Source organism: Neopsephotus bourkii, unplaced genomic scaffold (genome assembly GCF_033783945.1).
Source record: "Neopsephotus bourkii isolate Nb327-2 ecotype Australia unplaced genomic scaffold, CSIRO-AGI_Nbou_v1 NB_1376, whole genome shotgun sequence".
Lineage (NCBI taxonomy): Eukaryota > Metazoa > Chordata > Aves > Psittaciformes > Psittacidae > Neopsephotus > Neopsephotus bourkii.
In genome coordinates, this window is record NW_026901855.1 from 2348788 (window position 1) to 2361596 (window position 12809).

At 52.4% G+C, this 12809-nt stretch overlaps 2 protein-coding genes and 1 long non-coding RNA gene across 5 annotated transcripts in view; 2 read left to right on the top strand and 1 right to left on the bottom strand.

Annotated features, from left to right (window-relative positions):
* The window catches only part of ACYP1 (acylphosphatase 1), a 428968-nt gene that overhangs the window by 71809 nt on the left and 344350 nt on the right, over positions 1–12809 (bottom strand). The window lies entirely within an intron of this gene.
* FOS (Fos proto-oncogene, AP-1 transcription factor subunit) lies at positions 1256–4001 on the top strand. Of its 2 annotated transcripts, none has more exons than XM_061367407.1 (4): positions 1256–1804; positions 2008–2253; positions 2372–2479; positions 2612–4001. In XM_061367407.1, exons 1-4 carry the CDS (start codon positions 1433–1435, stop codon positions 3218–3220), a joined length of 1335 nt encoding a protein of 444 aa, XP_061223391.1. In that variant the 5' UTR covers positions 1256–1432; the 3' UTR covers positions 3221–4001. The 2 variants fall into 2 exon arrangements, with proteins under 2 accessions (XP_061223391.1, XP_061223392.1); XM_061367408.1 differs by having other exon boundaries at positions 1256–1573.
* Positions 8211–12809, top strand: part of LOC133219867 (uncharacterized) — a 31005-nt gene continuing 26406 nt past the window's right edge. Inside the window, exon 1 of the long non-coding RNA XR_009727550.1 lies at positions 8211–8308. This is a non-coding gene — a long non-coding RNA (uncharacterized LOC133219867). The remainder of the gene's footprint in view (positions 8309–12809) is intronic.

A 12809-nucleotide genomic window follows, 5' to 3' on the forward strand; every position in this document is an offset into this window, starting at 1 on the left:
TGCTCGCACAGCAACAGCAACAGCAGCAGCAGCATCAGGCGCTGCATTTAGCCCATGAGCTCAAACAGCGAGAGAAGCTGCCAGCAGGATCCCAGCCTAGCTGGGTGACGCTCCTGCTTGGAGACTGCGCTGCAGGCTCTGTTTGTTGGTGTAAACACGCTCGCTGCTGCAGCTTCCCCGTTACTATCTATAGCTGCGATCTCTTGGCTCCCGTGCAAGGCGAGTCTGCGGTCTGGCTCCCACCTTAGCCTGACCTGAGCCAGGGCTGCCTGACAACCCCATCGTGGGTGGGTGTCTCCGGGCTTCGCTGCAACAAGGATCAAAACAAAACCCAAACTGGAGGAAAGGACGAGCCTCACCCTTCACTCCTCGCCGGTGGTTTCCTGGTGGCCCCTTGCCCGTGCCCTTGGCGGGTGTCCCAGCACCCCTGAGCCTGAGCTCTCCCAACCTTCCTGGGGGGGCTGCGGCCTCCCAGGCTTCCCTAGCAGGGTTTCCCAACACCCTGTGCCATTTACCCTCGCTCTGGACTATTCCTCTGCATACATAATAGACAAGTAAATAGTGCCACACGAGCTTAACACGTTCCTGGCCGCAGGGAGGGGGGCAGATCAGGCCCCCTGCAGGCAGGGCCCATCCTGCCCCTGTGCCCAGTTACGGGCAGGCCCTGCTCCGTGCTGGGGACCGGAGTTTTACTTGCAGTACTCCCGAGCACCCTGCTCCGCCGTGGGGCTGCGTGGGGGCCCGCCGCCCCCCCCCCCCCCCCGAGGTGGGAGCCACTGCGGCGGGAGGGCGGCCGCTGGGGCAACGCCGGGGCCTTCGGAGGGGGTCTCGCCAGGCGTGGGGGAGCGAGGGTGAAAGGAGGGGGGAGGAGGGGCTGTCCCGTCCCGTCCCGTCCTGTCCCGTCCCGCGCGCCGCCCGCCGCACTTGGCTGCAGCCTGGAGCGCTTCCCGTCAGTCACGCCCCCTCTCACAGGATGTATCCCATATAAGGATATCTGCGTCAGTGGGTTCCCGAGACCGGCCGTACCACTCCGCGCGGGGGGGGAAACCCCTCTGCCGCCCCGCTCCGCTTTTCCCGCGGGGCTCCCCCCCCAGCGACCCCCTCCCGCCTCTTGTCGCGCCTCTCTTCGGAGGGGGGCAGTGGCAGGCGGCTCGCGGAGCGGCCTGGAGGCGGCATGGGGCGGGCGTAGGGCGAGCGGCCCCCCCCGCGGGCGCGGGTGCCGGGTCCCCAGTGACGTCGCCGGGAGGGTATAAAATGGAGGCGCGGCGCGGTACTCCAGCAGCTGAGGCAGCCCCAGCAGTGGAGCGGAGAGACGCGAGGCGTGCACCGGACAGAGGGACGCTCGCAGCCGGCCCCTCCTCGCTTCCTCCCCAAGGACGCTCCGACACCGCCGTGTCACCCCGCACCACCGGCTTACACGCACCGATCCGACATGATGTACCAGGGCTTCACCGGAGAGTACGAGGCGCCCTCTTCCCGCTGCAGCAGCGCTTCCCCGGCTGGGGACAGCCTCACCTACTACCCCTCCCCGGCGGACTCTTTCTCTAGCATGGGCTCCCCCGTCAACCCGCAGGTGAGGTGCTGGGCACGCCGGCTGTGCCTTCGCCGTGGGGCGGCAGCGCCGGGGAGGGGACGGGATCGGACCGCGGGACAGGAGCGGGCGGCGCGGGGCCCGCCGGTGCCCTCAGAGGAGGGCAGGCCGCGGCGGGCTTCCTCCAGGCTGGGGACTGGCCGTAGGGAGCGGCTCCGGTGCCGTGGCGGGGCAGGCGGGGGGAGCCGTGGCCCGGGCCGCGCTCTGCGGCGGGTGTGTAAAGCGGCTTCATTGATAAAACGCGAGTTCATTGAGGAGACTCCGGAGCAGCGTCTGCGTCAGCGCGGACGTCAGAGATATTTATAACAAGCCGCTCTCGTGTGGAGCCGGCGCTGGCAGCGCGGCGCGGCCCCGGGGGTTGCGGGAGCGGCTTGGGCGCCCCTCTGACGGCAGCCCCCTCCATCCTTGTCCCGTAGGACTTCTGCACCGATCTGGCAGTCTCCAGCGCCAGCTTCGTGCCCACGGTGACGGCCATCTCCACCAGCCCCGACCTGCAGTGGCTGGTGCAACCCACCCTCATCTCCTCGGTGGCCCCTTCCCAGAGCCGCGGGCACCCCTACGGCGTGTCAGCACCCACCCCCACTGCCTACTCCCGCCCCGCCGTGCTGAAGGCGCCGGGCGGCCGCGGGCAAAGCATCGGCCGCAGGGGTAAAGTCGAGCAGGTGAGCGGGGGCCGGGGTTGTCTGGGGGTATGGGGGGGGGGGGGGCGGCCGGTGGGCTGCCCCGGTCGGGAGGCACCGGGCTTGGAGGTGGTACTGAGCGGCCTCTCTCTGCTCGCAGCTGTCCCCTGAGGAAGAGGAGAAGAGAAGGATCCGCCGGGAAAGGAACAAGATGGCAGCGGCCAAGTGCCGCAACCGGCGGCGGGAGCTCACTGACACGTTGCAGGCGGTGAGTGCTGGACGGGATGGGGTGTGTGTATGTGTGTACTCGGGGAGAGGGGGTGATGGTAAGAAGAGCGGGACTCCCGCCGGGGTGGTGCCCGCCGTGGCTGACAGCGCCGCTCTCTCTCTCTCTCTGCAGGAGACCGACCAGCTGGAGGAGGAGAAGTCTGCGCTGCAGGCAGAGATAGCTAACCTGCTGAAGGAGAAGGAGAAGCTGGAGTTCATCCTGGCAGCACACCGGCCCGCCTGCAAGATGCCTGAGGAGCTGTGCTTCTCCGAGGAGCTGGCAGCTGCCACCGCGCTTGACCTGGGCACTCCCAGCCCTGCTGTGACTGAGGAGGCTGCCTTTGCCCTGCCGCTGATGGCTGAGGCGCCGCCGGCAGTGCCGCCCAAGGAGACTGGCAGCAGTGGGCTGGAGCTCAAGGCTGAGCCCTTTGACGAGCTGCTTTTCTCCACGGGGCCGCGGGAGGCCTCCCGCTCCGTGCCTGACATGGACCTGCCTGGGGCCTCGTCCTTCTATCCTTCGGACTGGGAGTCGCTGGCTGCTGGGACCAGCGCTGAGCTGGAGCCGCTCTGCACCCCCGTGGTGACGTGCACCCCGTGCCCCAGCACCTACACCTCCACCTTCGTCTTCACCTACCCCGAGGCGGACGCCTTCCCCAGCTGCGCTGCTGCGCACCGGAAGGGCAGCAGCAGCAACGAGCCCTCGTCCGACTCTCTCAGCTCCCCCACCCTCCTGGCCTTGTGAGGGGCTCCAGCACTGACTGACCTGCCGGGCCCCCTCCCTTGCCCTTGCCACCCCCACGGACTCACCGCTGCGCCCCATGGGGCTCCCCGGGCCTGGGGAGGGCGCCATCGCCACCACCCCCTGGCCTGGTGCCCCGGGGCCTGGCAGAGCGCCCTGCACCGAGGCCTCGTACCTCTTCCAGAGATGTAGCAAATCGCATGGAGTTTGTCTTGTCCCCAATGGCCCATCCATGAGAGCTGGTAGTCTGTAGCATGTGCCACATGGCTGGGTAGGTGACTCCCTCCCCTCCTTAGTATCACTAGCATTAACTAATTAATCTCTTGGTTTTAAATAATTGGAATTTAACCTGGTGCTGGGTATCTCCAACTCGTATCTAGTGCAGCTGATTAACAATAACTACTGTGTTCCTGGCAATATCGTGTTCTGATGACTTAGCAATGACCCATCTTACGTGGGGGGAAAGAGACTATATTTTATTTTATAGTAGGTAGGTAAATAGCTATATCCATGTACTGTAGTTCTACATTGATGTTCATTGTAACTTTACTGATCATGCATTGTTGAGGTGGTCTGAATGTTCTGACATAAGTTTTCCATGAAAACGTTTTTATTGTGTTTTTAATTTATTTATGAAGATGGATTCTCAGATATTTATATTTTTATTTTATTTTTTTCTACCTTGAGGTCTTTTTTGACATGTGGAAAGTGAATTTGGATGAAACTTAAGCATTGTTTGCTTATTATTGTTCAGAGACATTGTCAATAAAAGCATTTAAGTTGACTGCTGGAGCTGTCCTTGTGTTACCTTTTGCATCATTTCCTTGTGACCCTAAAGGGGTTCCCTAACCTCTAATTTAAGCTGTACTGTATTAACAGCAGACTGGTGCTAGTGGCCTGAGGTATAGGGTGCATCAGGGCAGGAGTTATTTCAGGCTGGGCCTGTCCCTGTCCTGGTGTTAGTTTGGGCTGGCTGTGGCTTTGCTGTTCCCACCCATCCTTGTAGCTTATCTCACCTCTCTGTCAGGGTTTGGTCCCCTCCTGCTCCCCTCTGTAACCTGCTTAGGGCCTTTCAGCAGCAAGCTGGAGGCTTCACTGGAAAGGAGGTAAAAGGGGCATGTGCGTTCATGCCTCCAAAGCAAGGAGGTCATCTCCTACCTCTTCACTGGCATGGGCCCAAAAGCCTGAGGCCCCCCTGCCTCAGGAGGGTGGTTATTGGTGGACACTACCCTGGACTTGGTCTGGCATCTCTACGAGCAGCTATGGGATATCTTCTTTTGGCCATGAGGGAAGGAGAAAATACTGATGTACTTTCTTCTCAGTTTGGGGTGAGTGGTATAAGGCAAACTGCTGACCTTTCCCTTGCCTCTTAGTTACTGTTAAAGCTGTCTATGCCTTTGAATGCAAATTATGGCACACATCCCCCTTGCTCTGCAAATATATTCCCTCCCCAGGGTCTATGCAACACGGTTACTCTGATTTACTTTAGAGAGGCTGCTACTCTCTGCTGTTCCTGCTTCTTGTGACATGACACCTACCTCTACCAGGCTACCCCTGCATGCAGAGCAGTGAATGCTCCTGCCATAAATGCTTGCTTGTGACAAGGCCCAGTAGAGCAGTAAGACCTCCCTAATGGCCTCCAGCCCTGCTGCTTCAGCTCCTGAGAACCCCTTTCTTCATGTATAGAAACCTGCATCCTGCTGAAGGCCACCTTGACACTGCTCTCAGGCAATCTCTGAAGGCTGGCATTCAGGGCTGGGTTTGTGTAACTCCACATTTCCTGGTTACTGCAGCAGGCTCCGCTTTCTTCACCCCTTCCCTAATCAGAACATGCACAGGATATATCTCACCTCAGCAGTGCGTATTGCAGCTCACAGCTTGCTCAATAAGGCTTGCCCTGTGCAGAAACAAATATTACATGCTTGGCTTCCCGTCTTTCAACACTTAAGCTGAAGGCAACACTGACAACTGATGAAGAATGACCCCAGTTGCTACTGAGATGCCACCCACTGAGAAGCAGCTGCTTTCACATTCCCATTCGGGTTTACAAGGGCAACACCCAGGCGCTGCAAATGCATGGTAGCACTGACCCCTGAAGCAGTCGTGGAGGTGTAGCTGCAAGAGTTTAAAGCTGATGTGACAAGCGACCCTGTGAAGTCTGTAAATCTGGATTCACAACCCGTCTTCTGCTGAAAGACCATCAGGTTCAGAGCCTGAGAATTCAGGGGTCTCAGAGAGCCCAGACGTGCTGCTGAAATCACCAGATGCTCAGCAGAGAGGCTGGGAGGAGCAGGGGTGTACAGAGACCCAAAACAGTCACTGCAAATATGGTCCGCTCAAAGAAGGTGGGGTGATCCTGGCCCCATCATCTCTCATGATCACTGGACAGGTTGAAGCAAGGACTAGTGCTGAGTTCTGAGGGACAGTAGTCCTGCAGCTTAAGTGAGGCTTTCCTTGCTAGCAGCAGTGCCAGCAAGTGCCCAGCACGAGTGTCAGCTTTTGCATTTATTACACAACGATGTCCAACTCCAGGGTAGCATTATGTGAGACACGATGTGCTTTACCCCAGGCCCCAGCCCTACTCCCTGCCTTTAGCCTGGGATGATCCAGAATTCAGGATATGCTATGTAAAATTTATAGCATGTCACAAATATGATTTATTTGCCATTGGAGAGCTCTGTAGTGAAATCTCAGTTAAATCAGAGAGAATCTTGCCACTCACTCTAACAGAACCATGAGAGGGAATGATGCAGCAATCTCTGCTTGGAATGGATTACATGCATGTGCTTCAATTATAAGCTGTATCTGATACATCACACAGATATCAGTACAAAGCTTTGTGAAACTAAACAATAGAATAAGACAATCAGGTAATCAGGTGTTACTTCTGACGCCTCCTGTGCTCCAGATCCCATCGAGGGCAGCAGTGTAATTAACTCTTAGAAATGAAACTGCAGCACAATGCCATGGAATGGTGGAATTATTATTGTGAATTACAAACCGTAGAGCTGCAAAGTAACACGAAGAGCCTTAAACGCGTTTACAATAGGATAAAGAAGGGCTGCACAGCAAAGCAACCTCAGACACGGGAGGGTGCTGCGGACCCAGGACTGCTTCCACGCTGGCAGAGGCCTCGCACGATCCTGTGCGCGCCCCCACCCCCAACCCTCGCTTCCAGCGCTCCTGCCCCCGACAGCCGGGAGGACGGCCCCGAGCTGGCACCGTTGCCGGTACCTGAGATCACCGCCGAGCTTCCCGGCGTCTGGGCCGGGCGAAGGCCTGGCGGCGGAGGGGCGCTGAGGCGGGCCTTCCCCGTACCCTCCGCGCTGCGCTGGGGCCGCGGCTCCCGAGCCCGCCCCGCCGCCCTCCCCTCACAGGCGGCCGGAGGGTCGCCCGGGCCCCACCGCCGTTCTTAGTCCCTGGCGCCTGCTCCTGTACGGCTGCCGCCATGGCCGCGCCAGAGCGCACCCCACCGCGCCTGCGCGCCGGCCGCCGCTCCCCGCTGCCGTGTTTACTGTTTGGTTGCCAGGGCGCCGCGCGGCGGGCACGTCAGGGACGTGACGTCCCGCTCCCCGCGGGGACGCTACGAGCCAACGCCATGACGCAAGTACTTCCGGCCGTGCCCATATATGGCAAAGCGGCGGCGCTCCGCTTCCCGGAGCGGGTGCCGGTCGCTGGTTGGCGCGTGTGGCGCTGCGGCAGGAAGGTTCCAGAAGGATGAGGCCCGGTGCTCGGCCATGCTCCTCAGCACGGTCCCGGCGTTCCACGTTCTGCCCGCTTGGTGCCTGCCGCGGCCTGGGGAAGGAGCAAAGCTCCCGCGGGCTCTTCGCGGGAAGGTGCTCGTGGTGGGCTCCGTTATGCCTCCTCCCACACTTCCCTTCTCCTTTGGGCGAGTGAGGTGGGGGAAGGTGCCTGGGACCCCCCGCAGCACTGGACCTTGAGTTCAGGCAGGTTCATATGGAACAGCCTGTAGCTGTCCACGGTAGGGACATTCCGTTCGGTGACTGGCTCCTGGCTGGAGGAGTTTTACCTGCCATGGTGGGGAGTCGGAGGCGATGCAATTCAGCTTAACTTCAGAAGCATAGTAACAATCAGCTTTTATTTCCATATGGAATTAACTGAAAGGAAATAGCTACTCTGTGAAACCTAACTGCAGCGCAGTAGGTGACCGGGCACATGTTCTGCCGCTTTGCTTGTCGTTCATTTTGTGATTGCGCTGCCACTAAATCTAACTCCTCTGCTTTAATTCAAAATAGAATGGGAAGCCTGCCAAAAAAAGTTGTCAGAGCCAGCGGACAGTCAAAAATAAATGGGTTGTTCAGAGCAGATAAGGTTCTAGAAAACATTTCAGCTACTGTTTTGTTCAGTGCTCACTACAGAGGAATTTAAAGATTTCTGTGCTTATACTTGATTATATGAATGATTTATCAGAGGATGTGTCTCAAGCTGAAGTATCTGTAGAAAAGGTCATGAGAGAAATAGTTAAAATCAGAAGTTGAATGGTTGGACTGCATGATACTTACTAGGAGTTCTGAGAGACATCAAGATTTAACCAGCCGAGCTGCTTGCTAATGGTTTTGTGTAACACTCTTTAGAAGTGCTTTGGTAAAATAATAGAAAGATGGTTAACATGCCGATTAGGAAAAAGTGGCTTGTAAAGTTCTGGAGAGCTGCTGAACAATGGACCTCTCATCTGTACCAGGCAAGTTAATGAAAACTGCTTAAAAAGGTGAACTAGTAAGTATGTGGAGAAAATGATGTACCAGGAGAGCTGTAAGAGCTTCTCTACAGAAAGCGTGGCCTCACACCTCATTTGGAATCCTGTGAGGAGCTGGAAAAGCATGTGGATGAGAGAGATCGAGCTGATGTCCCCTACTTGGGTTTCTAAAAACCACTCAACAAAATCTTAACAGCAAAAGCTCCTGAAGAAGCTATGGAATAACAGGAGGGCTTCTCGCATGTGTAGATGACGCTGAGTTTAAGATAGAGAAGTGTTGTCTCAGTGGAAGGAGTCGATATGTGAAGGTCCACAAGGATCTGAATTGGAGCCTGTGGCCTGAGAGGAACTTGAGTAAAACGGCACAATACAAAGTAAGGTGATGCAATTGGATGTACGTAAATGTAAAGTGTTTTAGTGGGAGATAAGCAATCTGAACTTCAAATGTACAGAAACAGCCTGGAAGTTGATTTATGACTTAGGAACAAGATCTTGGAATAATAATAGTTCTGTGAAAATCTCACCTCAAGGCTTGGTAAGTGAGCAACTGGAATGTTAAGAGGTAAGAAAGAAGAGCTAGAGAACAAAGCAGAGAGCATCATTAAGTCTGCAGTGTGCCAGTGCTTTGAATGCTGTGTATGGCTCTGATCTTACCTTCAGAAGGACATAGAGCACTGTAAGAGGTACAGAGAAGTAAATGGGTGTTCTGCGGTGTGGAACAGCTTCTGCCTGCATGAGAAACAGATAAATTAACTAGGACTCTCCAGACTCACAGAGGCAGGAGTGAGGGGAGGTTTCTTTCAACACAAGAGTAATGTGCATCAAATGAAACCTGGGGAAAACGCGGGATAAATCCGAACTTGCTGAGGTTGCTCATTCCATATTGTGGTTACTTGTGCATGTTTTTGTGGATACTATGAGGGTTTGGGTTGTTTGAGCTGAAAAGCAGTCCAGGAAATCAACAGAACAAAAAGCTAATGAGGACTATTAAATAGAAAAATATTTCCTTTGGCTGCAGAATTCCTGATTTTTTGTAAATTTCTGGGGCCTTGGGGAATAGCGGGGGGGGGGGGGGGGGGGGAGCAGTACTACACTCTTTGTCCCTACAGCCTTCTTTGGGTGGTCGCTGTCAGGCAGTGTCAGGAGACTGTGGCTGGCAGCAGAGAGGGGAAAAGGGTGTGTTTGATCTGACCAACTATGACTCTTGTGGACAACTGTGTGGGTTTCTAAGTACTTAGCTGAACTATTGCTCTTATTCCGTACTTCCTTATGGTAATGGTATTTCAAACTTGTTTCAGTTGCCACAAGATGTGATCTCATGTGTCCGTGCTCCTCATCCGCTCAGATCTTTTGCTGATAAGGTTGTTCTTCGACCCTGCTTCTGGGCAGGTTTTCCAGGCATAGTAGCTAGGCTGGTGACCCGATGAGGTGGTGAAGTGAAACTAACAACTCATTCTTCTCATTTGGAAACACCGGATGTGCACAAGGGACCTGGATATTATATCAACAGGATATCTTGGGAAAACAAAAGAAGGCCATAACCAGCATGTGGACAGAGCATTATTTCCAATTATGGAGCTCCTGTGCTGTCCCATCCCCCCACCGTCATCCTCACATCTTCAGTCTGCAGAGCAACAGATTTTCAGCTCCTCTTGTCTGATTATGTTTGAGTTCTCTTTTTATACAAGTGTTTTGTAACTTGGTCCTGTTGGTTAAAGACAATCATCAGCAGCACTAAGTAATTTTAATTCTGATTGCATTGTATCTTCTATTTGGTGAGGATTTAGCTCTTTTTAAATAGCCATCTTGAATCTTTTCATGATTCATGAGGGAATAAAGGAAGTGAAACCAGTGGGTAACATAGTATTTATCTGGATTTGTTTGCAAAACCAAGTATTTGTTTTGAATAAGTAACAGTATTTCAAAGGCCATGAAATACAGTAGCAGTGTCAGTTTTAAAGCATAAAATCTGGAATGTACAGGATTCAAATATTACCAGGTTATTAAGGTTTTTAAGTAAAACACTATTTTGACAGTCCTCTGAAGTATAGTGGGTGCTTCAGCATAAGAATGATGCAATTCCTGCTATGAAGCATTTGAACTCTAATTGTAGGAGAAATGACAGTTGCCAGTAGCATACAGTAGAAAGAAGGACAAGCTCTGTTACAGCATTTAAGCATGTGGTATGGCAATTGAATTAAAATAGTAACATAACCTAATGGTGATGTGTCACTAACCTCGAGGACACCACGGAAGATAAACCAAAGTAATTTGCTGGCATTACATAAGAGTTGAGTGCAAAGCCAAGAATGGGGTTTCGGCACAGATAAGGATTTTACTCTGAGACTTTCAAAGAATTCAGCTCTTCACAGCTTTATTCATGGGAGTTTCAGATCCTCTCCCCCTTTTTTCTCTACTGTTTGTCAGCAAGTTCCAGGTGCCACAAGTCTGGGTTCCTTGGCTATGCCCGTGCCGCTAAACCAAAGGGGCTAGGTATCAATTTTGGGCATTGGACTGCTGATTTTCCAGCCTGTTCTTCTGTACAGTAACAATTCAGGTCTCTGAGTCTTGTCCTGTGTCAGCTAACAATCTCCAAGATGGTTTTTGGGTGTAGCTCAGAGGGTAGCAGGTGTCTAATGGGCAGTGGCAAACTACATGAAACCAGGTTCCCTCCACTCTACTGGGTCATCCAGCAATATCCTGTCAGGATTCAGACTGTCTAGTGCACCTCTGTGCTTTAGCATATGGCAAATTCTTTTGCTTCATGCCGTAAATCTCCCCTCTGGGCTAGAGTGCAGCCCTCATGTCTTCAATTCTGGGTGTATGAAATAACACCCCTCAAATAAGAGTTACGTCTTAGGGCTACAGAGACACCTATATGTAGTTCAGAAGTGAGCACGGGCCAAGTATTGTATAGTGTGGATGTGGTGAGTGTACTGCCTGTCCCTTCTGCCACAGAAAAGTTCTGAGCTCTGTTTCTTTGCTACTGTAGATACTGCCTGTGTTACCACTCTAAGCGACCTCTGGCAGCTTAGAGGATTTACCTTACTGCAAGGGCAAGGTTCCAGGAGGAATCCTCATGACTGCAGTGTTTGGTAAACTACCTCCAAGTCATCCTGAAGTTGGGTGGGAGGATGTAGGGAAAACATGAATGTTTTTCACAGAAAGGTAGATATGTAGCTGTAATTGGAGACACATACAGTGAAATGGCAGATAAGGAAACTTCTTACTTTACCTGATTGTTTATCTTCAAGATCTTTGTTTCAGTCTGGGGGTGGAGCTGCTGAGCATTGCAAGCTGATGGCATGGTTTCCGCAGGTTTTTGGACTGCAGAATGATGCTCACACAAACTACCTTCCCCAGAAGGAGTGTTCCCGATGAGGAACATTGATTTAAGGAAAGTTTTATGTATATTCCACGTACCTTTGTGTTCTGAGGGACCCTGCTGAGGGTAAATGCCTTAGTAGGTATGGCTTCTGGCTTTTAGTCCCAGCACATTTAGTTAAGATCTGAACCTGTAATTGCTTTCCTAATGAAACTTCCTTTGTTGTAGCTTTAGTCCTTGTTGTGGAAAGGTACTACAGGAGCACAAGACTTTTGCTCATTACAGCAGAGCAGAATTAATGTAACTTCTTGATGACCCTGTCATATAGAATCATAGAATGGTTTGGGTTGGAAAGGATGTTAAAGTCATTTAGTTCCAACCCCCCTGCCATGGGCAGGGACACCTTCGACTAAACCAGGTTGCTCAAGCCTTTGTCCAGCCTGGCCTTGAATGCTGTCAGGGATGGAACATTTACTTCTTCCCTGGGCAACCCATTCCAGTGCCTCACCACCGTCATGGTAAAGAACTTATGCCTTATATCCAACCTAAATCTTCCCTCTTTGAATTCATTGCCCCTTGTCCTGTCGCTACAGTCTCTGATGAATATTCCCTCTCTGGAACCCTTTCAGGCCCCCTTAAGGTATTGGAATTTCTGTTCCATGCAGCCTTCTAACTTCTCCAGGCTGAGCAGCCCAAATTTTCTCAGCCTGACTTTATATGGGAGGTGCTCAAGCCCCTTTATCCTTGCGGCCCTCCTCTGGCTTTCCTCATGTCCTTCTTATGCTGTGGACGCCAGAAGTGTATGCAGTTTACATATAATGTAAACATAAGTCATCTTTGCCAGGAGGGCTGCTTTAGCACTTCAGAACTGAAATGCCTTTTTTTTTTTCTTTTTCTCCTAATTTTTAGAACCTACAATTAGAGAATCATTTTACTGTGCAAGTATTTTAATGCTAAAAATAACTGCAGCTTATTTGCTGATTCCTCATAGAGAGTAGATATTAATATGACAGTTCTGGAACTGATGGTACTTGTGTGTTTATGATTGAAGTGCCAACCGACTCCCTGTGCTGGAAATGCGTATAACTCCACGCACTCACACCCCAGCAAAATCTCCTTTTTCCAAACTATTGTATGACCAAAGTCTGTGATATTTTTCCTCCCTGTGCCACAGTCACTTGCTGTTGTAAATCAGGCATTGTCGGCTGCTAAAAGCCTGAACTGTTGTGTGCGTGCGAGAGCGATTATCATAGCTAATTTAAGGCACGTGTAGTTGCACAGGGAATGACCTCACAGCTTCCAGTCTTCCCATAAATATAGCTTAATTACTGGATATTGCATGACAGATTGTGCCCTGCAGGTGATCAGGCACAGAATGTGGTAAAGACTAGCTCTGACTCTTAACCAAAGGTTTGTATTTCCTTTTAAGATACATTATGCGCTGAAATAATCATCTGTGTTTATGAGGACAAAGTATTTATTATATAAGGGTTTCCACCTGAGGATTTTGGAGCTCCATATAGGCACTAATGATTGAAGTGTTCTGTTCT